Source organism: Cinclus cinclus, chromosome 9 (assembly GCF_963662255.1).
Source record: "Cinclus cinclus chromosome 9, bCinCin1.1, whole genome shotgun sequence".
Classification (NCBI taxonomy): domain Eukaryota; kingdom Metazoa; phylum Chordata; class Aves; order Passeriformes; family Cinclidae; genus Cinclus; species Cinclus cinclus.
The window spans coordinates 15,266,439-15,292,829 of NC_085054.1; the positions used below are offsets into that span (position 1 = coordinate 15,266,439).

The 26,391-nt window shown below is 45.1% G+C and overlaps 1 protein-coding gene across 9 annotated transcripts in view; it reads left to right on the plus strand.

Annotated features, from left to right (window-relative positions):
- Nucleotides 1-26,391, plus strand: part of BIN1 (bridging integrator 1) — an 87,154-nt gene that overhangs the window by 34,148 nt on the left and 26,615 nt on the right. For 6 of the 9 annotated variants that reach the window (XM_062498720.1, XM_062498725.1, XM_062498727.1 and 3 more), the window contains exons 2-8: nt 4,739-4,819; nt 10,559-10,613; nt 11,084-11,178; nt 12,973-13,068; nt 17,626-17,733; nt 24,552-24,637; nt 25,988-26,063. In XM_062498720.1, the coding sequence (XP_062354704.1) occupies nt 4,739-4,819; nt 10,559-10,613; nt 11,084-11,178; nt 12,973-13,068; nt 17,626-17,733; nt 24,552-24,637; nt 25,988-26,063 (597 nt within the window). Of the gene's footprint in view, nt 1-4,738; nt 4,820-10,558; nt 10,614-11,083; nt 11,179-12,972; nt 13,069-17,625; nt 17,734-19,353; nt 19,447-24,551; nt 24,638-25,987; nt 26,064-26,391 lie in introns of all 9 variants that reach the window. The other 3 variants (XM_062498718.1, XM_062498719.1, XM_062498722.1) reach the window with 1 other exon arrangement.

Below are 26,391 nucleotides of genomic sequence, written 5' to 3' on the forward strand. Positions count from 1 at the left end.
ATCTCCATTCCCTTCCTACCCAGTGCTTGAAGCAGAGCACTGGAGACCCTATGCTAATCAGCGTGGGGGCTTGCCCTTCAGGAGTGTTTCCACCTGTGCAAATCTGGGAGAAAAGGGTAAACTGCAGCCAGATAAGATGCTTCCTTTTGAGTTGTACAAAGTTGTGTTATTTAGGTAATGATCAGTTGTTGTGTGAATCTAATGGTCTTTGAGGAGAATCTGCAACTTGGACAGCCCAAAGCGAATTTTCAGATTTGCTAGGAACAGCTGCTGTCTTTAAAGGCTATTTCATGCCTTTATTTCTCTGGCCATTGCTAGCAAATGCCACATCTCTGGTATGAGGATTTTCATATTTCCCTTTCACTTCTTCTGTGTTACCTCACTTGTCGAAGTGTAGCAATTCCAAGTTTACTGCAGATGGTTCTGCCCACAACAGCAGATTACAAACACATCTGTGATATGAGAGGAATTTGGTTATTTACTGATTTGTTAATAGCACCTTGCCTTCTAGGTTCTTCAAGTGCTTTTAAAACTTCAGTAGAACTCTGAGTCTCCTTGTTTTGTTTATTGCTTTTATTCAAATGCAGGAAAAACTGAGGCTCCATGGGTGGAATTTGGCTCTCTTTGGAGATGCTACAGTAGCTGGTCTGTGCCTGTTGGTCTTAGTGTATGCAGAGCATTTGCAGGTCTAGTTATAGTTATTAAAGGAGACTTCGTTTCTGAGAAACACTGGAAAAGGTATCTGGTGTCTGTGGCCAAAAATACTGGCTGGTCTGACAGCCCCATCCTGTCATTGTAAATCAATAAATCATAGTAAATCAATTTACTACTGCTGTAGTAAATCAAGATTGAAACCCACAGCCACAGTAAAGCCTCCTCTGAAATCCGTTTCACAAGGTGTTTTGTAGGATTAATACAAAGTATTCCCCCCTTTCACCCTAGCTTGCACCATCTTGAAATGGTCCCTATCCTTATGCAGGACTTATCCTTATCCAGCACTCCTGAGGTCAAGGGCAGATCAAGGAGCCTAGCCATGGCTGCTGCTTAATCTTTTAAATGCCACATCCATGCCCGCTTGTGGTGTGGTTTGCCACCAGGCAGCAGCTGACACATCACACCATCTCTGATCTGCCTTGAGATTTGGGAGCTGCGGTGGAGTGCTGTCTTCTACCCTGGTAAATCTGCTCCATTAATAACTATCAAAGAGCCTGAAGTTTCCATCCGAACTTTATCTGGCTTTGCAGTGAGCTGGAGGATTAAAACCTGTCACAGGGGAAGGGAGGGCGCAGCCGTGGCTCACCCGGAATAGCCTGACCTATGACGGCACGTACCAGCCTGGGCAGGGAGTTGTCCTGTGAGCTCATGGGTTATTAGCAGTGAGCACAGCATGTCTGCAGTCAGCAGCACACCCAGGCCAGCTGCTCCATCCCTGCCTGGTTCAGGGAGTCCAGAGGGATTTGTTAGTACGACTTGCCAGCACTGCTCTCTGATGGGAGAGCTGGGAGTCAGCTTGAGGGCCAGCATTGTGGCACCATCCTGTGATGCTCAGATGATTTGCGGTTTGACCCCTGGACTGTTCCTGCGGGGCAAATCTGGTTATGAGGGAGAGCATTATGAAGAGATAACCACTGTCCTGGTGCAGCCCAGGGTTCTTGTCTCTCTGAAGCATCATAGCAGGTAAATAAAGGGACCGCTGTATGCCTGGGGCTTGCCTATAGGGCCAGCAGACATGGAGCACAAGCCTTCATCTACCACATGGGAAGTAGAGTAGGAAGCAAGAGCAGGGTTTTTGTGTAGCCAGGGACTCATTTCTTACAGCCTTTCTCTTGTACCTGGTTTTGTTTTCCTTGCTTTATTTCTCTGCAGGCATCCCCAAGTCATCTGTTTTACCCACCCCTTGTCACTGTGGAATCAAGCAGGGTTTCTTCTTACTTCCTTCCTCCTCAGAGCTGCTCCTCACCTGAGCTTTCCTGTTCTAGCAGGAACTTTTTCCTTAGAAATAGGCTGGGAGTTGGAGCCCTTCGCAGTGCCCAGTGTTTTGCAGGAATTGTGCAGAGCACCTCAGCACAGTGGAACCAGATTTTCCCAGCTGGCCAGATGATCCCAGACTAAGTGTGCATGTTCCCCAAGGGGCAGTAGAACTGGAAATTAACTCCTTGGATATGATGGAAGCAGGCATGGGGTCCAGAATGAATAGTCTGTGAGTGCTGCTCAGTGTTTTACAACAAGAAGCACTGAGGTTGTTCTAAACCTTTGATCCTGGTGGCATACTCCAGATTACTCCCTGTTAAATACTCCTTCCCTCCCCTCCAGGCCTGAAAGCATCACATCTTTTAACTAGTCAGGCAGATGCATTGCCCTGTAAAAATCTCCTTTGTATCCACAATAATTCTATTGATCTGCACATTGAGAATATAATTATGTGGAATTTACAGCTTGCACACTTTACTGTTATCAGTGATAGGTGCTGTTGGTGTGCCTGCTCTTTGAACACCATAAAATTCACCAAGCAGTTGGGAAATCCCTATTCCATAGATCTGACAGCCTAGGGGAGTGCAGCTGAGCAATGTCTGGAGCAGGTTACCCATAGCAATTGATGGGAAAGATGAGGCCATTCTGAATCCTCCTCTCCCGCTGGCATGGCAGAGGAATGTGTAACCTCAGCAGCAGTGTTGTTGTGGGATGTGCTCCTCTTTGCTAGACTAGATGGGCACAGGAGGCACCAGTGTCTGCTGTACGGGACTCTGCCAGCACAAACAACGTTTCCTCTTCTCTTTCCAACAAGCTCTTATGTGCCAAGGGTTTGTGAGGAAGAAGGGAATATTCATGCTCTCTATGTCCCACTGTGTAGACAGATTTACCAAGCACATTAGGCATTTGTAGCTGCAGTGTTTGTTGCTGGTATTTGAGCTGTAGAAGGTTGTACTTAAAATTGTGGCAGTTCTTGATTCAGCTCTTGGTGACAAAGAGGGCACTCCTAGTCTGTGTCCTCTTTTCCCTCCTTTTGCTGACACTGGAATACCTCAGCTATTTCTGGAGGTGAAGAGAAACTGTTGAACAGAGGGAGAGTAAAAAACAGTGATTCCTTCCTAGACATTTAATCCCAGATGAAATAAGTTTAGGAACTGGATGCTGAATGACTGCACTGATTTATCACATCTTGCAGTACAGTTAGTTACAATAGTCAGGGATGAGATGGGAGCATCTGGTTTGTTCATGTGTGGGGGAGAGAGGAACTGAGATTAGCTAAATAGGCATTACAGGTGTCCTTCTCAACAGCATAAAAAAACCCCGAGAGTGGGCCAGTAGGTGTATGGTCAGTTGGACTAAATTATCGTTGTAGGTCACTCCAATTGAAAATATTGATCCCTGCCTTGTATGTTCTCTGAGAAGATCCGTGGGTAGCAAAGGCAGCTGGAGGAGACTGGTTTGGGTGACTGTCATGGCTCTCTGGCAGTTCCTCAGAGTCTGGGAACAGCTGCTGATGCTGTACTTGAAGACCTGATGTCAGTAACGGGGACCTGCTGTTTTCACCTTAATCCTTCTCCCCAAAAGGGGCTGAACATGATAGCTGGGGTCTGTGGGTGAAGGGCTGTGCTCAGCAGAGCAAGGGACACTCCAGCTTTCCAGAGCCTTTCTGCCTCTTGGGCAGTCATGCCCTTTCCAGACAGGGCTGCCTTGCTTGTTGAGGTGCTCTCTCAGCTCCCTGTCTGCCTCACCTCTGGCTCCCCAAAACCTCCTGTGGCTGCAGGCTGGGTGGGCTTTTCTCTGGTTTCACTGTCCCTGTGAGACAAGGCTTTTTTTTTGCCTTTTTTTGGCATGGCTAGGTTTCAGTTTTGATTCAGAGAGATGATGTAATCGGACTTAACCAGCTACAGGGTATATCCCAGCCTCCCTGCAGCTGGAGTTGCTCGGGGCATGGCAAATAGCTGCTGCCCTCCCCCACAGGTTTGCCCGGACTTCTTGTGATGAATGTGCCTGCCAGCCCAGAACATGAAATGCTGTTTTGTTCTAAGCCGGGAGCAATCCACTTAACTGCATGGAGATAGGGAGCTAAGAGAGAAGGGTGATAAGAGAAGTAGTCTGATAAGGATTTTTTTACAGGCTGTGGGGAGCTGTGCTGTGCAGGGAGGTGGCTGCTTACACTCTCAAAAGTGACACTGGGACCGAATGTCACACAGATTAGTGGTGTGAGGTCCCCAGTGGCTCTCAGCAGCCAGCTCTTGCCAAGCATGTGAGAAAAGGTGGAAAGAAGGTGGGACTTTAATTGCTCCAGCCACCCTCCCTCCCTGAGATCTCTGCACAGCTCTCTGTGTTTGAGGAGCATCCAGCTCTTCTGGGAGCAGAACCTCACCCTGTCTGGACTAGAGACCAGAATTAAATCAGGATAAGTGTAACTGCACAACACAAGGCGTATTAGGGATGTGGTTTGTGTCTTGCTGGTTCCAGAGATAACTGGATTGCTATTGCCTTGTCTGCAAAAAGCATTAGATCAGTGAAAGACAAGCCTCAGTCATGCTCTTCAGTACAGCAGAGTGTAAGAGGTCCGAGTTCTTCCTGACTCATCTGTAAATCTGTTTTCAAACTATGACTGTGTGGAAAAATATTCTGAAAATTTTGAGCGCAAGAAGGTGACTTAAACTTTTCTCAGCCTGAGGACCAAAAACATGCAGCTGTTTCTTTGTCTCTGTGTTGCTGTATCTTTGTTTGAAGTCTCCTTTCTTCTCTCACTCTGCAGGTCCTTCAGAAGCTTGGTAAAGCCGATGAAACAAAAGATGAGCAGTTTGAACAGTGTGTGCAGAACTTCAACAAGCAGCTGGTAAGATAATTTGTGATATGTAATGCACCCTGGGTTTCAGTATTAGCTTCCAGTCGTTTGCTGCAGTATGTAATTAAAGGCCGTTAAATGACATAGGCCTATTGAAGTGACCCATAACTCATAACTTTTCACTTACAATAAATGACATTGTGACTTCCAGGATCCCTTTCATGGAAACCGTGAGAGAATTGTAGAGGATGCTGAGTTGGAAGGGGCCCATCAGGATCATAAATCCAGGTCCTGACCCTTTGCAGGACACCCCAAGAGTCGCAACATGTGCCTGAGAGCATTGTCCCAATGCTTCCTGAACTCTGCCAGGCTTGGTGCTGTGACCATTTCCCTAGGGAACCTGTTGCAGTGCTCAGCCACCCACCCTCTGGGTGAATACTTTACTTGATACCCAACCCAAATCTCCCCTGCTTTATCCTGTCTCCTCTGTCCTGTCACTGGTCATGAGAGGGAAGAGATTGGTAAAAGTAATACTTGTTCTAGATCCAATATGAGAAACAGAAGCAGCTCAACTAGAACACTTTCTTCAGTTAGCAGCTGCTTTGTAATGTAATTTTTGCTGCTCTGCTGGAAATGGAGATATAAGAGCAACATTATGTCCTTGAAAGATGGATAGGGTGGGAAAGAGATTAGAAATAAAAAAATAAACTGGAACAAAGCAGTTTCAGTTTCCTAAGCACAGTGAACGGCAGAAGAGACTAAGAAAGCAAATGGTGAAAAGGGAACATCATTCCATGGCTGAGAGCTAAATCACTTCCTCCTCATACATGCACAATCACTGTGTCAGGCCTGAGTCCTCATTCTTCTGCATGTCTGCCTCATCCCCAGTATTTTAGTGCACAGAAATATTTTAATAGGGTAGCAATTTTCCCCCACCCTCCTACTTCCACAGCAGTAGGTTTAGATCTTCAACTGGGTGTGTTTTATTTTTTATCTAGAGCCTTCAGTCTCCCAGAAGGAAAAACACCAGTTACCTTGTGGGTTTTGCCAGTGCTTGTTGTTAGGGGAAGCATTGCTTCTGTTTTGTGTCAGGAAATGTGTGCCACAGCATAGCTCAGGTGGTGCTGAAGAAATCTGTTACCCTTTTGTGGCCTGACACATTTAGGACCTTTTTCTAGGGCTGTTGGTGGCAGCTGCATCATGTCTGTTGAGACTCAGCAGATGTGGTTGTGTGTCACAAAACCAGCTGAGTAGGGATTTGCCACAGCTGAATGTAATGAAAATCCTTCAGTCTGGCTTTGGCTTACGTGTAAGCAGAGCTGATTGCAGATTCCTGGACATTAATGCTCGTTCTCTTGGCAGCAATAGTAGCTGTTGCTCCAGAATTTCATGCAGCATGTCTGTACCATGTGCAGCAATGATATTCTCTTGTACACAGCAGAAAGCAATTTAGCTGCTTTCTGACAACATGACATTACCAGATGAGACTTTTTTGGTATAATTTTTAAGCAGTTAAGAAATAACCTTTTTAAAGGAGAAATACAAAAAATCTCAAATCCAAATTTCTAGATGTGACTCTTGGGGATGGCTTTCTCAATTTCCAAAGCCATGAGTTCCAGTGCGGCAGTGAGGAGCCTGTTAAAGAAGCACTGCATCTTGTATCCCTTACTTCTGATTTTCTTTTCCTGTTTTGCGGAGCAGACCATGAACTAAATTCCCTAAATAATTAATCAAAGAAGCTGGAGGCTGCTCTGCATTTGCTGCTTGGGTTCTGCTGGTTTTACTTTGGCCCTCAGTTTCCCTATTACTAAAATAAATGCAGACAATGCATGTTTTACAGTGCAAACCATGAGTGTGAGTTAGCTGTATTCTTAGGATATCCCGAACTGAGGACTAGGGGAATAAAAAATCAGCTATATTTACATATATACACACTTGTTTATATTTTTATATGTATGAGGTGTGTGTAGCATAGTTATCTTTGAGATTTCCATGACCATTCATTACAAAGTCTGCTTCAGTGGAGAATGGAAGTCTGAAGGAAAACTGACCTTTTGCTGCAGGCTGGTGACAGAACAGGTCTGCTCTCTTGTGGAGCTGGCTAGGGTGTGAGCAGGCAGTGACCTTGTTCACTGGCTGATTAGAGGCTCCTCTGGCTCTAATGACTGGGTTGCACCACTTTGACATGCTTCTGTGTGTGGTCTGTTGAGGAATGGAGCACAGGTCTAAAAATCACTTAATCATTTTCAACCAAGCTATTTGTGGTTCTCTCAAATAGGGGCTGAGTGGACATAAGGGAGGGCATTGCACTTCCTAGCTGTCTGTCCGTCAGGTTCATATAAGAGCACTACTCCGAGGTCCTGAATGGAACGTTCTAGCTCAGAGGGGTTTACTTTGTGATAAAAGAGCTGGACATAGCTATGCAGGTGCAGGGTTTGCCTTTGTCTTTGGAAGGTTTGACTACCAGGAGAACTGCCCCTCATTACTCATGGAGATTCTTTGGCTATTAACCTACCCAAAAGGCATACCCAAAGGCTCCCTCCCCCTTTTCTTTCCCAGTGTCACTTGTGTTCAGTCACTGACACAAGGATCTGCCCCACATACTGTCCTTGCTGACCTGGGAGCAAGAGTCCTGCTGTAAAGATGCAGCTCAGCCCCTGCCTGAGGTGTGCCAGGCTTTGGTTTCTCTTGCCCTGTGCTGAAGTACTCACTGGAGGGACAGTGTGAGGCTGGTGGCAGCTCTTACACCTGGCACCGTGTGTGTTTCTGCCTGGCAGAGTAGCTGGGTTTTGATACCCTTCATGAGCTGCCACTTGTGTGGAAGTTCTGGGCTGCTTTACAGCCTTTCACACCAAGCACATGAGAGGGAAGCTGCTGCTGGCACAGGCTGCATCCACCTCTGCCTGCAGAGCCCCTGCTGCAAGGCAGGCACTGGGGACTGCATTTTCCCTCTTGCAGAGTAGGTTCCCATTACAGTCACTAGCTCAGAGAGAGGGTTTCTTCCCAGACAAGAGCCCTTCACACCCAGCAGTTTTCATTCCAGCCCTATGTGGCAAAACAAGCTTAACAGCCTCCCTGTGGTACCCCAGGGTGGAGCTTCTCACCAGATGTTCATGCTGCGTGTCTTACAGTTCTAAAGTTTAGCTGAGTGGGGGCTTACCTGGAGCTGTTGTTTCAATGCTTCCCCTCCCTGTAATTACACAGTCTGCTCTTCCAGCCCTATATTAATCTAATCTGGAACAGGACATTGCCTCCTGCCCCCTCAGATGGCGAACATCCCTGCTAATAATAAAATCCTTTCCACTAGAACTGCAAAACCAGAGAGGTTATGTAAAGGGGTTGCAGTCTATATTAGGATGAAAGAATTGCTTTTTAAGATGGGGGAAAAATGGTTTCGGGAAACCTGTCTACTACCAGGAAGCAGCTCTACAGAAAATCACATACTTAGCTAGGGCTTGGTTTCAAGATAAGAAAGCACAGAAAGATATCAAACTACTTTTGTGTTTTTCTTTTACAGAGCTGTAAGTAATAGGGGGTTCATTAGGTCCTTGGGAAGAGAGAAAGGTCTTCCAGCCTTCCAAGCATAGCACTTTTATTTTTTAATATCCTTCTATACACTGTCCTTCATGTTGTACCTGGCTGTGTTACAGGCTCATGGGCTTGAACAACACTGTGATTGCAAGTGTGGCAATATATGCTCAAACAAGATGACACTTGTGTGTTTAAACATCTTCATACTGAGCCATAACTCAGTAAATTCCCTCTGCAGACCCTTCAACTCTTCGATAACTGAGAAGTGGATTTGTTTCTCTGATTACAGTTTGACTATTTTCCTTACTTTTTGGACTGTTCCATTCAAGAAACATCTTTTAAATATGCACTCAAGAGTGTTTAAAGTTTCTGTTTTGTATAGTATTTGACAGTGTCTAACTGCATTTTGAGAGGTATTTTGAAGAGAGCATGGAACAGAGTAGCCATCCCTGGAAGTGTTTTGGAAAACACATAGATGTGGCACTGGTTTAGTGGGCATGGTGGTATTCAAAGTTTGGACTTGGTGATTCTGGAGGTCTTTTCCAGCCTTAATGATTCTATGATTTATGCAGTATTTTGCAGTGCTTGCCAGCTCACTGTAGGCTACTCAAAGAAAGCAGGTGCTGCATGCATGGAGAGAAAGCAGTGGTCTTATGGTTACCCCAAAGTTTTATGGGAAAGCATTAATGTTTAAAATAATTTTTAAAAAGCCTTTGTGGCAAGGGAGCTGCTTTACTGGTGGAACAAGAACAAATCAACAGAAATTCCAGAGAGGGAACTGGGTAGGAACCACAGATTCCCAGGGGAGCTGGGAAAACAGGATTCAGGGAAAAATTCTGAACATGGTTCTGTCGTTGAGAATCTGCTTGCAGATCTCACAGGCTGTAAAGTCTGTTCACTCTCTCTGTCAGGCTCAGTACTTTCAAGAGATTTAGGTAACTCCATAATGACAGAGATCAGCTCTAACTGTTGAGTTTAAGCATCAGCAAGAGGTGAGTGAGACCACTCCAGCTGCAGGATACAGCACCAGATGCTGGTGAGGATGCTTGGAGAAAAAGAAGGCTGGTTCTGCATTGCTGCAATTGCATGCTCCAGTCTTTAGCCCTGACTTGTAGGTTTGTCAGGTGACCTATCTAAAAATATTGATTAGACATTTAATTGGGGTGCTGGTTTTCTGCTCAGAGGATACTTCTGTCTCCATGGCTTTGGAATTGGATACTGAGACTTGAGGAGTTCTGAGTTTGGCTTATGTCATTTGCTGTTGTGGCAGGATTAGGGCAAGCATGGACACAATTTTACAGGTGGCTTCTGGGTTTAGATGCTACAGTTTTGAATGTTACTGCTGCAGACATCGCAGCACCCAAAGGTGAAGTTCTGCAGAGGACCTTCCCTCCTGATAGTTTTTGATAACCTCCAAGTTGGGAATTCAAATTTAGTTATTCTTAAAAATGATACAGCTGCAGAATGATAATGTATCCGCTATGGGACTTTGCATATCCTGTGCAAAACAAGAATGCAGAAAAGAGACCACTGCACCTCACAGCCTTATGTCATTCTTCTTACTTCCCAGTTTGTGCCCCATTACGGGGGCACCCCAGCATAATCAGTTTTGACAGCTGAAGGCAACTCCAGGGACAGGGAGCTCACAGGACATTTTCAACAGCTGCCTCAGAGCTACTGACTTCAAAAGCAGATGTTTCCCATCAGCTCTCCCCACCGCTCAGGCACCTCTTGTCTCAACTGAGCTCATGCTGAGATCCTTTGTGCTCCCAGTGCAGCTGTGCTCTCTAAGCAGAGGCTAAATCTGCCCAGCTGTTGAAGTGGCAGTGATAGCATAGCTTTGTGAGAAATCCATCTGCTTCCAACAGCATGGCCCAAATTGTTTTCCATGCCTTGAAAGTTCTGGATGAGTTCACATTTGTTCTTTTCCTACTGCCATCAGCAAAGGAAATGAAGGATCAGAAAGACCTGGCCCATTTACAAAGTCTCCTAGTCTGGGGAAGCATTGGGAATTGGCCCAAAGAGAGTAAAAGATGAAAGGAGATATGATTACATTTGCTGCAAAAGTCCAAGAAGTTCCTAGAACACAGAGCAAAAAAAAAAAAAATGCAAAAAATGTGATAACTTGAGGTTTCACGTGATCATAGGACTGGTGTGTAGCCTGTCTGCAAGACTAGTTTTCTTTAATTAGAAATGCTTGAGTGCTCCTTATACTCTGTTTAGCTGAGAGAATAACTGATGATCTCCTTATGTTCACAGTCTGAAGGCACGAGGCTGCAGAAGGACCTCCGAACTTACTTGGCTTCTGTCAAAGGTAAGGTGTGCATAAGCAGAGGTTTGTTCCCCTCTAATGCCTCCCTACACAGTGAGGTTTCTGAAGCCTTTCCCTTCCTGCTGTTTCCCCAGGAATTAGTTGCAGGCAGGACAGGTCAGCTTTGTCGGGGGTGGGGGGTGGGGAGGGGGCAGAATCTTCAGAATCCTTTGGGACCATCTGGGATGGAATGGGGTTGTGCTTTGATGCCAAACACATGGTGCTGTCTTAGCAGATCGACCTTCACGTGTTCTTCTAGGGGAGGATGAACACAAAGGGCATGATGCTACTGCACCCTTGGTTCTTTTCTCCTTCTGCTAACCTTCCATCTCTGTGTCATCAAAGGTCAGACAATTTAGTAAGGAAGAGCTCAGCATCTGTTGTAATGCTCCTGTGCCTTACAGGATAAGGGTTAAACTATGAGGAACGCATTATTTTCTTCTTTGTCTGAACAGTTCCCTCTTCTTTCCTAGCTATGCACGAGGCCTCCAAGAAGCTGACAGAGTGTTTGCAGGAAGTTTATGAGCCAGATTGGCCTGGGAGAGATGACACAAATAAAATAGCAGAGGTAAGACTTCGTCCAGGATGTGGGGATATCCAGACTTGCTCTGTCAGCAGAGATGAGCTTTGGAAGCTATGTCTGTGCTTCACATTTCTTCAGGCATATGTCTTTGCAGAAGAATTGGAGACAAACTCGGCACTGTGAAGAAAGGAAGGCTGAAAGGATGTGGCCTGTATTTTTGTAGAGATTCTTGTCACATGCTTGTACATTACACAGAACCATACACTTATGCCCAGAAGATGTTTGTTTTCCCCAGAGTGGCTACACGGGGACAGAGGATTCCAAAAGAAACTCAGTAGGGTCAACTGGGTGTACTGCTTATATTCTGTGTAAGAGAAAGGGGCAGATAAAACTATGGCTAAAGCAGTCAGAACAGCCAATTGTGTAGCTGCAACAACCCCTCATGGCAGTACCACCAGCTGCCTTGTTTCAGTTGCTCCCTTGTTTGGCTGAGCCATGTGTCACCCCAAACTGCTGTTATTCCCCTCCCTTGGTGAGGTGATGCCTGTCCAACTTGCCCCTTGAGTTTAGGGCACAGTCTGTCATTTGGCAGTGTGGATCCCCCTTGGCATGTGCCTGTGGTGGCTCCAGCTGCAGGCAGCACCCTCTGCTCTCTCTCAGCTGTTCTGCTGAGCAGCAGCTGTGGCAGTTCAGCTCTGTGGATTCATTTGCCATGAGGCTGCAGGACTGGGCTTAACTGCAGCTGTTGTGGCATTGGAAAAGTGGTGAAGGAATAGACAGGAGAGCAGGAGGAAGATTCTTTCCTTCCCCTTCTTTCCCCTGCAGAAATCTCACCTGAAATAACATCTGTATCTTGCCCAGGAAATAATTACTTCAAAGCAGATAATTCAAACAAAACTTGAGCAATTCCAGGTTAATTTTTTTCATTACCATGGAAACTTTGCATTAGGAAGTGCTGTTGCAGTAGATAGTGGAGTTGTATTTCAGTTGGTTTGGCTTCACAGTCTCTGTTGGCCTTATTTCTTCCTGAGCCAGTGTGGTGCCTCCTGAGAGATTGACCCTTCAGAAAATTTGAGCCAGAGAGGTCAAAGGGGACATGAATCTTAAGAACTAACTGAGCTACCCTTTGGGTCTGCAGGAATATTTCCATCTTTCCACCTCCCCCTTTAATTCCTTGTTTATATTTTGCTTATGAAAAGGTAGGAGAGAGAGAAGAGTTACTCCTGCCAAATAAAAAACATAAATGGGGAATTTTTCCTGAATATTTTAGACAAACCCCTTTGCTGAAGTGGAAAATCAGGAGAGAGGGGAAATTTTCAGCTAATCCAGGGAAATTACTGTGCCTGAGCTAAGGTCAAGGATAAAGTGGGCACAGCTCAGAGTGCAAGCCTTGGCTGTAGCCTCCATTGGGCTGTGGAGGCAGGTGGTCTGAGTGCTGAAGACTAGCTTTCTGTTGTTCATGATTGTCCAGAAAGCCATATTGTAATGAAAAGCAGAGAACGCTGCCTTGTGGTGTCAAGTAACCCTTTTTTTGTAGCTGCTGGGAGAAGGAGGCAAAACCAGCCTGACGGTCATCTTCCATTGTACAGACTTGAGTTTAGCATTGCAGGGGTAAGATAGGGCTTCAAAGGCATTTTGTCTTTGGAGAGGTCACCTGAGTTAGCAGCATCAGGCTTTCTCATTTCTGCCAAGACATCTGTTATCATTAGTTTTCCATAGAAATTACTGTTTCTTAAGAGCTCTGAGGCCCCAAGATTGTTGGCTGTAGCACTCACAGAGAAAACCAGAAATGTGGAGCCCTATGTTCTTAATGGTTAACTAATTACTTTTGTTTTTCAGAACAATGATCTCCTGTGGACAGATTTCCATCAGAAGTTGGTGGATCAAGCACTTCTGACCATGGATACATACCTTGGCCAATTTCCGGATATTAAAGTAAGATTCTCTTCAAACTCCTTGATATAGAGAGTCACAGCAGATACAAGCTCTGCAGGTCCTTTTCTTACATCCCCATCTTCATTAGGAGAATGTGTGCTGTGCTGCTCCAAGGTCTTCTTTGAAAGCAACCAAGATCTCTGCAGCTCTGGGTTAATTGGAAATGTTTTGTTCTACTTCTGGGCTTAAAACAAAAGTGAAGAATCCAGTGGAAAGATGCTGAAGAGAAAATATAAGTGCGAAACAGGAGGATCCATGAAATTCCCTATTGCATCAGAGTGCAGGGGGGCAGTGTCAGCAATAGCTCAGAAGGTTTCAATCTCTCTTTTTGGTCCTTTTGTCTTTTAAGTTCCTTGTAAGCAGAAAATATTGAGGAAGCAGTTAGTGACAAATGTACCTCATGAGTAGAGGCTGGTGTGGAATGCAGATTTCTGTGAGTCCTTGAAGTCCTGCTGTGTGTGTAACGAGCTTTTTTCAGGAAAGGGAGAAGGCTGGATAGGTGTCTTTTTGGGAGAGATTGTATCCAGGGACCTGGGTTTAAATGATGTCCTGTGACCTTCCCTTCCCCCACAGTTATCTCCTCTCTATTCATTTTGAGGTTGTGCAGGAAATGTCTTCACCATATGGAAGCACTAGTAATGATATCACCATATGGGAAGTATCAGCTTGGCTACTTCCCAGTGAAAACAACCCTTTCCCCACTACATGTCTCTTAAAACGTTTGTCAATATTTATTGCTTCAGGAGGATTGTGCTGTATCAAATGGGGGCAGGTCACAGGCTCGTAAAATGAGCCCTGAACAGCAGTGTCCTTGTCTCCTGGGATTCCCTGTTTTTGCTTCATTTTTCCAGCTTCTTCTGCCCCTGGAAGTCTGAAGTGGGGAGGGGCTGTGGCTTTCTAGCCACTAAAGGCTATAGGTCTGATCTCTCTGGGGTGTGATGCCATGTGCCTCAGTCAGAAGAGCAACCTGTGGTGCTTCCTCAGCAGGATGGCTTACTTTGGGCTTGCTGTGGACTCAGACTTTGGCACTGCTTTGGCCCAAATCACATTTTACCAGCCTCTCTGGCTGTGCACTGGGGCACCTCAGAGTGTCACTTTTCCCATGTTGAGTATCTTCAGAATTTTTAAATTCTGCTGGAATCCTGCTGAGATTTTAAAGCGGGATTTTAAAAGTAGTGCAAGAATGGGAGCACCCGAATTCCACCAAAACTCAAGGTGTTAGTACTGAGTGTCTTTAAATACAGTAAGAATTATCATGCTGAGAAAGAATAATGGGTTCCTGTTGGCATTACTATTCACAAAGCCTTTGTGCATGAATTAAAAGGTGTGCAGTGAAAACTTTCACACATGCCTGAAAATGCTAGCTTTTTCTCTCTGAATTAAACAATCATGTTTGCTCATATTAGAAGGAAAAGTTATGACCTTTGTACTGAAGTTGTAATTATGTCTGCAAACTAAGATTCTTGCCTACACCATTTTCTGACACTGATGGTTTCAGTCTGTTGACATCACCACAGTTGGCCTCAGCAGCCTGAATTTCACCCATAGGTCTGAAAAATATGGGAATAGATAGGTAGGCAAAGATGAATAAATATTAAAATATTTCTAGAGGCAGCTGACTTCTCAATGGATCACCAAAGTGTTTATTACTAATGTTCTTTCTCAGTTGTCAGTTGACACTCTAGAAAAGGTGAATTTTATATTATTGCATAAAAGCAATTTCATGCCCAGTTCAAGTAATGTTTTAGAGAGTGCTACTCTGCTTCTCTTCCTAAGATGAGTGGCTTTATGTTGGTTCTTACAGTAAGATGTGGATGTGTTTCACTAGAGTTGTTCTAGTTAAAATATAGTTCACTATAGTGAACTATAGTTCACTGTTCCTTTAAAAGAGATTTTCAGTGGTATGAACCCAAAAAGGTCAGTATGTTTTTATGGGTAATTCAGCTGGATCATCCTCCTTACCCAGAGCAGTGAAAAATGCTCAAATCAAGTATATTTTTGTCAAGTGGTAGAAACTCTTAGAAATGCAGTGGTTGAGCATTGCTATGCCTGTACAGAAGTATAGTTAAGCCTCACATAAGGAATTAGAGTTCTTGAGATTGGCAGGCAAAATGTGATTTACAGAATATCTGAGCTGTTTTTTGTTGTTGTGATAATAGCTTTCTGAAATGTTGTGCTTTTCCTGGAATTCTGGCATTACTCTGGTAAAATAAGTTGATTTATGGAGAGAAGAAGATTTTAATTTAGTTGTAAAAAGGCCTGTTTTTATTAATGGCCCAGTAATTTAAATGTGGGATGAGTTGGATCATGCATGCATTGTTTTTTTCTTGCATTCTAATATGTTCTGAATCCATCTCTGCTTGAGTGGCTGTAAAAATTCCCTTGGATTTTTTTGGACTTGAAAAGGGATCCACAGCAGGAATGTGAAAACAGAGCATGCCTTTGGTAAGGAATTTTTGTGTGTTAAAGAAAATAATTTATCCAGTGTTGGATGTTCACCCCTGAAGAAGGCCTCTCTCTCCATCTTCTCTAACTTGACTAATGGGAATGCAAAACGTACTTTAAACTTTATTTGCAGGTCAGCATCTGTACTTCTTGGAGTAGAAGTCTTGCATAATTAATATTTTTGAGTGAGTTTTGGTTGGTTTTGCACAATATGAAATAAGAGTGCGGGTCTCTGCAGTGAGGCCAGAGAAGATAAACTACAGCCCAACCTTTGAATTGCTGTGGGGGTTTTCTGTCTTGCACTAAAACTGGTGCTCGACTAGCTGTAGGGTGTGGGGGACAAGTTTTTGGTGATGGCTTGGCTTTGGTGTGGGTTTGGTTTTTTTTGTTTTTTTTTTTGAGGGAGGGTCAAATTAAGATGGAATTGTTGCAAAGTAGTGAAGTCTGATGGAGTTCAGCTGTTACATCTGGGTAGTGGTGGGTACCTGTGGCTGTCCTGGAGTCATACGAGGGAGCCCTGCAGCCTTCCAGGACTGGGCTAAATGCTGCTAGTGCCATCACAGGCAGCCCTGTGATCAGGGGTTACTTCAGGATGCATTAACTTGCATCTCAGATTGCTGTGCAGCTGGAAGCCCCTTGCAATGCCTTGTCTCCTGGCTGGCAGGGTGATGTTTGGAACATGTCTTCTAGTGCCCTCGGCTGTGGGGTGGCTCAGCTTCTTCGTGACTCCTCTCTTGGAGTGAGCTGAGTTTTTAGAGGAGATTTTGGGTGTGCATGTGGCTGAGAGATCCTCCAGATCTGCTGTGACTCACCCGGAGCTGCAGCAGCGTTTGCTGGAAGTGCAGAGGAGCATGTGGGAGATGTGTGAGCTGCTCCCAGCTGGTCTGGTGTTGAGATCAGCCCTGAGTGTGGTTTTGCAGCATATCTGCAGGAGCCTGGGGAGAGGAAACCACAGCTCCCTGCCAAGTGCAGGAGAGAAGGGGATTCTGCTTTTGTGAGTAAATCCCAGTGCTAATTCCTCATTCTACACTTTCTATGTCCCTGGGTTTTGTGGTTAATTAGAAATCCTCCTGGCTTCTTGCCATGCCTTTTCACTCTCTTATCCAGGCTGTGTCAGGACTGCTGATTACTGATGCTGGCCCAGGCTCTCTGATAACACTTCTGGGGGGGAAATGTTATTATGGTCAAGGTGGGAAGATGTGTGCTCCAACCCACATAGTCTGGGGTGCTTGCAGACAGTGTGGGAGGCATAGGGCTGAGGGGATGGATAGTTCCTAAAACAGGGAAGCTGAGTGAGCCAGAGCCTCAATAAAGTGCAGCTCTGTTGGGAGAGAGAGCCTGAAGCTCCTCAGTTCAAGAAGGGTAACACAGGATCAGGCCACAGGCTTGTCTGTCCTGGACTCTCAGCCACGGATTTGTCAGGACTCTATTCCTGAATGTAAGTCTAAGGTACACAGTCAGCTCCCTCCTTGTGTTTATTTTGGCTACAGTTTTGTGTGTTGGTGACCCAATGCTGCAGGTTTTTCCTTACACTTCCCTTTCTTAAAGGCTGGTGACAGCAGACTTTGCTTGTGGCTGCAGTCACTACTGTCTGCAGCTTCTGTTACAGAGTCCATGGCATGTCCTGAGCATGTGGATGAGTGCTTCTGCTGTGCTGGCAGCAGAAATTCCTTCTTTTGTTGAACTTAATATCTCAGGCTTCCACACAAACCAGTGAGCAGGTTAGTTAGAGATTGGCTGCAGCCCTTAGGAAGCCCTGAAAATAATGAAGCATTACGCGTAGGATGCAGGCACATTGTGGGGCTTAGGAAGCAGTGGACCTAAAGTTCTGAAAACATGCATGTCATCCCAAGGTGGGGCCTGTTGGCTGGATCCTTTCACCTTCCCTTGATGGATCCTCTCTCCTCCTGAGGTGCCCCCTCTGAAATGGCGCTTGCCACAGGTGGCTGCCAGGGCCTCCTCTCTGTGTGAAAGATCCAGGGAGAGCCCTTGAGCGGGCAGAGTGTGGGGTGTTCTGCCAGCTGGGTGAAAAGGAGGGTTTTTTTTCCTGGGGGGTTTTGCAGTTTTGGCTGCTGGGAAAGATTGGTGTGACTCTTTTATCTGTCTTTCTAGTCTCGTATCGCAAAACGAGGAAGGAAGCTTGTGGATTACGACAGTGCCAGACACCACTTTGAAGCCCTGCAAACTGCAAAGAAGAAGGATGAAACCAAAATTGCAAAGGTAAAGCAATCAGGAGGATATGCAGCCTCCCTTTCTTTTTGGGAGGTCTGCATTCGCCCACTGAGCAGCTTTTAAGTTCACCTGTACCTCTTCATTGTGTTTTCATAGAATTCATTCATATTGGAAAGGACCTTTAAGATCATTGAGGTGTTGTGACCTGGTGAGGTTTTGCTAGGTATTTCCTTCTCATTTGTTTAGTTTTCCTAGAAGGCAGGATGGCCTCTGTTGGGTTGGTTCACATCCACCATTGTCAGTCTGCATGTCTTGGTGGCCAGATGCATGGGCATGGGTTTTGTTATATGCACAGGACCAGTAACCTCTGGCAGAAAAGCCTGTGTGCCCCTTGAGGAAGCAAAATCTTGCAATGCTCCAGAAAAATGTTACAGTTTTTCTGCCTCTTGGGACTCTGTGTCCCCATCCTAGAGCAGTGGTAAGAATGTTTGAGTGTTACTTGACATTGGTTGTGTTTGTGAAGTCTTCTGATATCCTAGGAGAGAGACCCTTAGGAGTGTGAGTGACAAGTACATCAGTGGAAATGCACTCTATCCACACTTGATGAATGTGTTCTATTGTCTGTTGGTTGCAGTTACTGGATAATAAATATGGCTGAAAGCAGAAAAATAAGAGTTTTTCTCTTGTTCAGGTTTCTTTCCTGCCTGTGAATAGCTTGATCCAGGGCTCGTCCAGTATTCAAGTGAAGGATTTTATTTTTAATGAGATTTATTTTAATTAGAAATAAAGTTTACCTTTTTTTCAATGTAGCTGAAGAAAGGTAATAGTGCAAGTCCCAGGCAGTTCTGTATGTATGGCCTTCCCAAGTGGGCAGTTTTCACTGCCCAGCATGTGATCTGGCATTAGCATTCACGCAGCTCTGCAGGGCTGTGGGCACTCAGCTGCTGGAGGTGGCTCACCTCTGTTTCTGGGCCTGGAGTTTGGCTCCTGTGACCTTTGAAGTAGAGTTGTTCCAGTGTAAGTTACTTTGGAATGTGATGACAGATCTCTAGGAAAGAGAAATCATGTTTCTGACACAGGATACAAGTGGGAGCTGACTTGATTAAATTTGCATGATATAGTAACAGAAACAGCAGTAGAATTTTGGCAAGACATGGTCTCGTTTATTCTTCTCTAATATGTGGATGTTCTTTTCCCACCCAGGACCCCTGCCACTTATTGCTAAACTTACATCTTGCTATTAAAATGAATCACTGTGGACTTTCAGCTGTTGCATGCAAATAATTATGATGGTTAATTAATCCTGACCTCTCTTTAAGGAGCTCCAACTTCACAGCCATGCCTCGGAGTAGAGTTGTCTGTGTGCTAGGTCACTAACAACTGTATCTGTTGCTCTTACAGCTGCCTGGCTGGTCTGCAGTATCCAGCCCACATGGAAACATTAATTACTGCTAAACTTGGCATGCTTCAAAGGATTCATAACTGATCAGTCCTGGGATGTTTGTTTTTTTCTCTTGCCTTGGTGATACTGGTTTGGCCCAGCCTCTAAATACACTCTCTGTTGTGATTTTAATTTTTTTATCCTGAAAGATATATGTTTGTGTCTCTCTTGTTCTCTGTTTATTTTTTTTTCTTCTTTTTTCCACTCAAACATGCTCCCTCCCCCAGCCTGTTTCGCTGCTTGAGAAAGCTGCGCCTCAGTGGTGTCAAGGGAAGCTACAAGCTCACCTCGTTGCACAAACTAATCTGCTCCGAAATCAGGTGACTGCTGATCTACCTGGCTCTAACCCTGCATGCGCTATTTTGGGCTCTAGATTGTACTGTGCAAGTAATCTCAAGGCAACGTTCACTCTAGTCCTCTCTGATAAGTGTGTCCTTGACACTGCTTAGCCACAGTGGGCACATGGAAGTTGCTGACAGTGAATGAATCTGTGCCTGCCCGATTGATTTCTAGTCAGGTGTGTTAATATTGGACTGTTGTTTTCTCCCCCTGAAATGAAATGTGAATTAAGAAGGGCTGTGGAATGACTCTGAGGCAGAGGGTGGTGTAGTACACAGTTCCTCCAATTACTGCTTCCATTTTGCTCTAAGAGAAGCAGTCAATTTTTATTGTTGCTGTTTTGAAAAAAAATAAGAAGGGAAATGCTGAAAAATTTGTCTATAGATTTATGTTATTGAGTCAAGCCACAAAGCATTGCGATTTCTGTGGCTGCTGAGTTAGCTTGTAACATTCTCCTGTGGTAAAGTGCACGTTTCCCAGATGAGCGCTGTCCTGGCTGTCGGGCTTTTTTAGATACAGGTTTGATCTGCACAGGAGAAGAGATGGGCCCGGATTAGATAATTTGTACTCTGTGTGACGTGTTTGAACAGCTCCAGGCTGAGGTCAAGGTGGTGTCATCTGGTAAACTTAGGTTATAGCATCTGGGGGGACATCAGCAGGTCAGAGGAACTGCAGGGAATAAAAATTTCAGTTCTACTTGCATAGCAGTGTGACTTTCTAATGAAATCTCGATCAGTGTTTCCATTGGAACACCTTAAGGGATAAGAGGGAGTTGTCAGAAGACAGTCAGTGAGAAGGAAATTATTTCAATGAGCAAGGGATAATAAATCCTTACCCAGACTGAGGGAGCACCAATTACCTGCTCACAAATTCCAGGTGAGCTCATCTGTTCTCATTGAAATGCTCCTATGTCTTCGAATTCCTTGTCCATGGAATGAATTGCAGTTTAGAAATGCCTGTCACCCTATGAAACCCCTGGGTTTTTCACAGTCACTTTATGCCTTTGGATCAGGGAAAAGACTCTATTACCACATCAGTAAAGCCTGGGGCAAGAAGAGCTGTTAGCAGACTGGCTGAAGATGTGGAGCAAAGGGAGAAAATACATATTCATTCCAGATGGAAGGGAGAAGGACACCTGGCAGGCTGCTGGGGGCTATTCCTGTGCTTCTGCTGGCCCAGCTGGGGACTACCTGCACAGCTGTGGTTCTTGACTGGTCTGTTTGACTGGTGGTATTTCTGGAGGACTAGAAAACAAGTATGGGAAGTTTCTCAAGTCACAAATAAATATATAATTTTGTCAGCTCTTGGGCTTTCTTTCTCTTCTCAGACTTGGCTGTGGTGACTGCTGTAATAGCAGCATGCACAGACTGCCTAGAGAAGCAGTAGCTGTGGGTGCCCCCTCATCCATTGCCCACGGATCTTAGACAGACTACCAAGGGTCACTCCATAATTTCGCTGTACTGGGTGACTGCCCTAGAGCATGTGCAAGGGACTGTGCAATCTTCCCTCCCACTCTTGTGTGGGGGTGTTAATCTCCTAATACATGGCATTAATATTTTCGGTGACTACAGATATTTTCAAAACAGTCCCTTTTATTCCTCAGCTAAGTAATGCTATTGCCTACCCTGATTTTTTGTTCCTATTTGTGTTAAGTATTTGGGATTTTTTTTGTTTTGCTTTTTTTCTTTATTTTTATTATACTTCTGGTTAGAAACTAACACCCCCCCCTCCAATAAAGAACATTAGTTTTATTCTGAACCTGTAGGTTTTCCAACTTGCCTCCACAAAAATTAGGTAGGCAAAAAAAGGCTTCAGTTTTTACATTTGAGTGATTTCAGGACTGAAGGTGTTAATGACAGACTTAAATCTCATTAACCTCTCGATAAAACTGGGAGGGCTGATGACCCTTGATTTGAGAAGCTTCAGAATGTTAAGCCTAAAAGAAGTCTCCTTTTACCAGCAGCAGTGTTGCTGTCTCTTCTTGCCTGATAATTTTGCAACATCCATGCAAAAATGGGGTCAGTGAAATATGGTGTTTCCCTCCCTTCAATGCACGAACTGCTGGCTCTTTAGGCCTTTACTTTAGTAGATAATAACTAAAACAACACAGTGGGGATTTTCTGTGAAGTCTGCTGTGGGAGTTGCTATTGCATACTCCCAGTTAGAAATGTCAGTGACTGCTTTTTGAAACAAAGAGGAAAATGGCTTAGAACTGCAAATTCTTGCCTTTTGACTAAGCTCTGCTGACATGTTTAATGTAGACTAAAGAGCAACATCCTTGGTGCTGTAGTGATAACAGAACAATATCTCTGTCTGTAGGAGAAAGTCAGCAAGTTGAGTCCTGAGAGGCAGGTCTGGTTGGGACTGGTGGGGCTTGGGTCTGGAGGGATTCTTCCTGCTGTCTTCCTTATCCCTGCCTCTTGGATATCCAAACTATTTGAAATCCAAACTATCCAAACTGAGCAGTGCCTAATTACCACAGTTCACAACATAGTCTTTGAAGTGAAATGCTCACCAGATGGCCTGAAAGCACCAGGCTAGACATAACCAGACACTCAGGAGGGCTGAGATGTGTGGTAGTAGAAGAAACAGTGTGGAAAAATTGCCCCCTGCCAGAATTGAACTGCTTGTGCTTGGCACTCTGAGCTTTGGCTAGGTGGAAGGTCAGGAAAGCATTTGTTGTCCATCTCTTGCTCAAATCTTCCCCATTTCAGGCAGGGAGAGGAGAGGAAAGATTTTCTGAGATCACATTTCATGGATGTCGGCATTAAGTCCTTCTGCCTTGGTTTCCCCTCAGGGTGGCAAGGATGGCAGCTGAAACAGAAAGTGCACAGATGTGGCAGTGGGCTCTGCCCTGGAACCTGTCTCTGCCTTTCCCCACCTCAGTCCCTGAGCTGGCTTTTTCTCTAGAAGGGCTTGTGGCCAGGCTTTGGCTCTGGCTGGAAGCAGTCAGGGCTAGCAAGTGCCAGGATTCTGGCTTCCAAGCAAAATAAATCCCACTGGTGAGAGGATTCCTTGTCTGACTAAGAACTGAAGAATTAATTCAATGGGGATGAGAGCACTAGCTGAGCCACAGGCCCTCGATGGATCCCTGACTCCTACAACTACTCTAGAGTGAATGTTGCCTGTTTTGATTTTGCCTTTGCCTTGGGATGTCACACTGTCACGCATTGCTTTCTAGGTTCTTTGACCTTATAAACAGGTAAAGGAGAGAGGGAGAGAATGTTAATGATATTCACCACATCTGAAAAACTAACAGCATTCAATGATGTCTCATCTCCTGGCTTTCACATCTCCTGGGTTAATTCTGGTTCCAGTATAGTTTGGAAGTTAGAATAAGATAAAACCAAAGGGTGGACTTGCTGGGGTTTTGGTTTTTTTTTCACTTCCTTTAAAATGGTTGCATTAGAAACATTCATTCGTAAAGGTGTTTTAAGGCAGAGTGAATCCTTGTGATCATTGTCTCTCATTTGGTATAAGCTGTGTCTCTGTTTAACAGACTTTTTGTTTGTTTTGTGCAAACCCTTTTGAAATGTTGAGTTTTTCAGTGAGTGTAGCAGCGAAACAGGGGTTTCTGGGTGGAAGCATCATGACCCCTTCTCCCCTTGCCTGTTCCTCACCAGGTCTTCTTAATTTCTGAATACCTCCCAGATGTGTCTTCTTGTGGGGGAAACTTTTTCCTCTGGTCTTGAGTACCAAGCCTTAGCCTTGCCTCTGGCAGCAATGAGCAATCCTTTGACAGGTGAAGCTAGCTGTAAAGTATGAGCTCCTGTGGTTTGCTTTTGAGTCAGGAGAGAGATGGAGAATGAAAGGATCTACTCTATATAATGGAGAGTGATTCCTGTGAGGAACAGGATTCTGAACTGCAAAGCATTTTAAAGCCCTTTCTCCCATCATTCCTGTGGTTGTATGTAACTGTCACTAAGGAGCAGTAAGCTGGGTTTTTTTCATTTAAGCTGACACAAAGAAGATAAAATTTGATTTCATAGGAGGTATGGGAATCTGGCTGGTAGGGAGATACAGCTTCCATAGCTTGTGGGCTCTTTGCAGAGGCCTGTGGTGGTGTGAAATTCCTGCTGCTGTCACATATATAGGCACTTGTAAGGTCAGCACAAGTTGCTCATGAAGGGATTTTTGTATTCTACATCCCACTGCATTGAGGAATGCTGTGCTGCTATAGATTAAAGGGTAGAAAAAATCAATTAGAAAACTTTAGGCCAGGGCACTGAAAAGAGAAAGAGGTCACCTAGGACAGGTGTAGGAAAGGGCATGTGCTTGTTGCTGGTGTCCGCTGTCAGGAACAGAAACCAGGAACATCCTTTTTGTCACTGAAACCTGACAGAATTCGTCCATCAGTGTTGGGATCTGTCAGTGTCTAGGTCCAATGAACGGATCAAATTTAAGCTCTCATGTGGGAGAAGGAGATCCACTTTGGTGTTGGGGCCAACAACCAGCCAGGGACTGTGCTTGTGTGAGACCACTGAAACCCAGACGTGCTGCTGAAGCCCTGCAGCCTGGCCTCCCGCTGGCACAGCTCATGCTTTGCATGCCCTTCCTTGCTTCTCCAGTCAGCTTTGTTGGGAGAGCTGTATCTGCCAAGGGTGCAGACCTCCTCTGTTCCTCATAAGAGACGGGGCTTTGGCATGACCTTACCTCAGCAGAGAGTCCCCACGAGGGAGGATTCTTCTCTAATGCCATTTGAGATAGATTTCAACTCTTTCTGAGATCTGGCAAGAGACAGAGGCCCCTGTTTCCTTCATCTGTATCCCAGCTGGAGGCTGAACTGCCTGGCCAACTCCATTCAGTTTTCAAAATCAAGGGAATTTAAAGGACTTGAAATGCATTAGTGGTTGTTTGAATCACTTGCTGAGTGTATACATGGGGAAATCCGTCAAGAGAACACTTTCTACCTGAAGGGTCACCTATGGTGCAGCCCTAGTTCCTGGGAGACTCATTTGGGATGCTGGTTACCTCATGCCATAATTTTGCCGGGTCATCCAAAGAAGTCAAAAGAGTCACACTTGTTCCAGCCCTGCAGGGTATTTGACTGTGCTGGAGCTGACAATCTCCCTTCTCTGTTACTAAGGCTGAAGAAGAGTTAGTTAAAGCTCAGAAGGTGTTTGAAGAGATGAATGTTGATCTGCAGGAGGAACTGCCTTCACTATGGAATAGGTGAGTGCTGAACGTTTTCCCAAGGGCTGGTTGGAAGGAAATGAATATCCAAGCTCTCAGATCACAGTTCTTAGCTTGGACAGGGTGTCTGCACTTTTTTTTTTCTTTTCTTTTTTTTTTTTTTTTTTCTGAATCCTCTCCATCTTTCCTGGGAATCCTTGCATCCTTGTGCTTTACTTCATGATTTTCCTGAAAAACATGATTTTACCACAAAGAGCAACGGTATTTCTCTGCTTTGTCTGCTTAATCCCTTTGGTTTACCAATTCTGCTCAACTTTCTTGAAAGATTTGAAAGACCATGGGTTTGCCATACCAGTGGTTGTGGTGATGAAAAGAAAGGTGAAACAAAGTCCAACATTTAGCTTGGGGGATGAACTGTAGGGCAGCAGAAGCTGATTTGTGGGGACGACACAGTGGAACACTGGCAAAATCTTCCTAGCAGTGTCCCAGTTTCTTATGTTTAGATGCGGTGGTCATGTCCAGGTTGACAGTGCTGGTCTGTGAGGACTGAGCAAGTGAGCAAGCAGCAGGGTGGGAAAGCAAAGGGCTGATGTCTGCCTTCACTCTCCTTTCCACCCAGCCTGAGTCAGGACTCCTTGCTCACAGCAGCATTCAGGAAGGAGGTGGGAGGGACACAGGCATCCCTGTGCAGAGCCATGACACTGTGCCTTGGACAGCCTCTCCCTCCTGCTGTTGCTTGTTTTGCTGGCCTCTGGTAGAGCACTCTCTGTTGGCAGCTGCAGGCTGCTGACAGGCAGCTGCTGGGATTTTAAGGTGCCACAGGTTTTTCACAGGCTCCTGCTAGCCAGCTGATCCTTCTGCTTCCCTGTTGCTCTCTGTGCTATCCTTTGCTTTCTTACTCTTCCTGCCCCTGAAGCAAACTGTTCATGCTTTTTTGATTCCCTGGTGCTAAGGGACTTCTGGATGAATTAATATCTGTGCCCCTGCTAATTCCCCCAGCTCTCCCAGCACTGTCTGCATCACAGCCTCTATACTTTTTTCTTTCCATCTTCCTACTGCTGGTGCTTTTTTTCTTTTTAAACATTCTTTCATACTTTTTCTTTCTTTTTTTTTTCTCCCCACCCTATACCTCCCTCTTCCTTTAGCCAGCATAAATTCAGATCCTGTCCTACTCGGTCTCCTCTTCCCCCTGGACATGTTTGTCCTGTGCCTGGCCTTTGCTCCATCATTCCATTTCCTTGCCGCCCTCTCTTCTCACATGCGCCATGCCTGACAGAGTTGTGTTTGCATGGGAGTGGTGGGTGGGAGGTAGCAGAAGGGGCAGGATTGAAAGGTTTTGAGAGAGCATTGAGTCCATTAAGTTCTTCGGTCTTGTTTTTCATTTGGCAGTCGTGTTGGTTTCTATGTCAACACATTCCAGAGTATAGCTGGCCTAGAAGAGAACTTCCATAAAGAAATGAGCAAGGTAAGACAACTAACAGCTTATCCTACTTACTGTCTCTTCACTGTTAATAAAAGAAGGACAAAACCCAAGATCCAGCAAGCAAACAAAAACAGAAAAAACAAACAAAACCTGCTCAAAACCTCAAGCTAAAAACAGCTGGAGAAAATGGCCCTGTGGTGGAGCATAATACAAACCCTTAGTATTTTTGTGAGCCACGTGGGTCAAAGACAGTCTGACATAGTAATGTAAAGGGATGGAGTACAGGGAAGAGACCACAGAGTCACAACAGAAAGCAGTGTTGGCAAACCAGGTCCTGGTGCTGTGTGGCAGCACCCAGAGGAGACCTCAG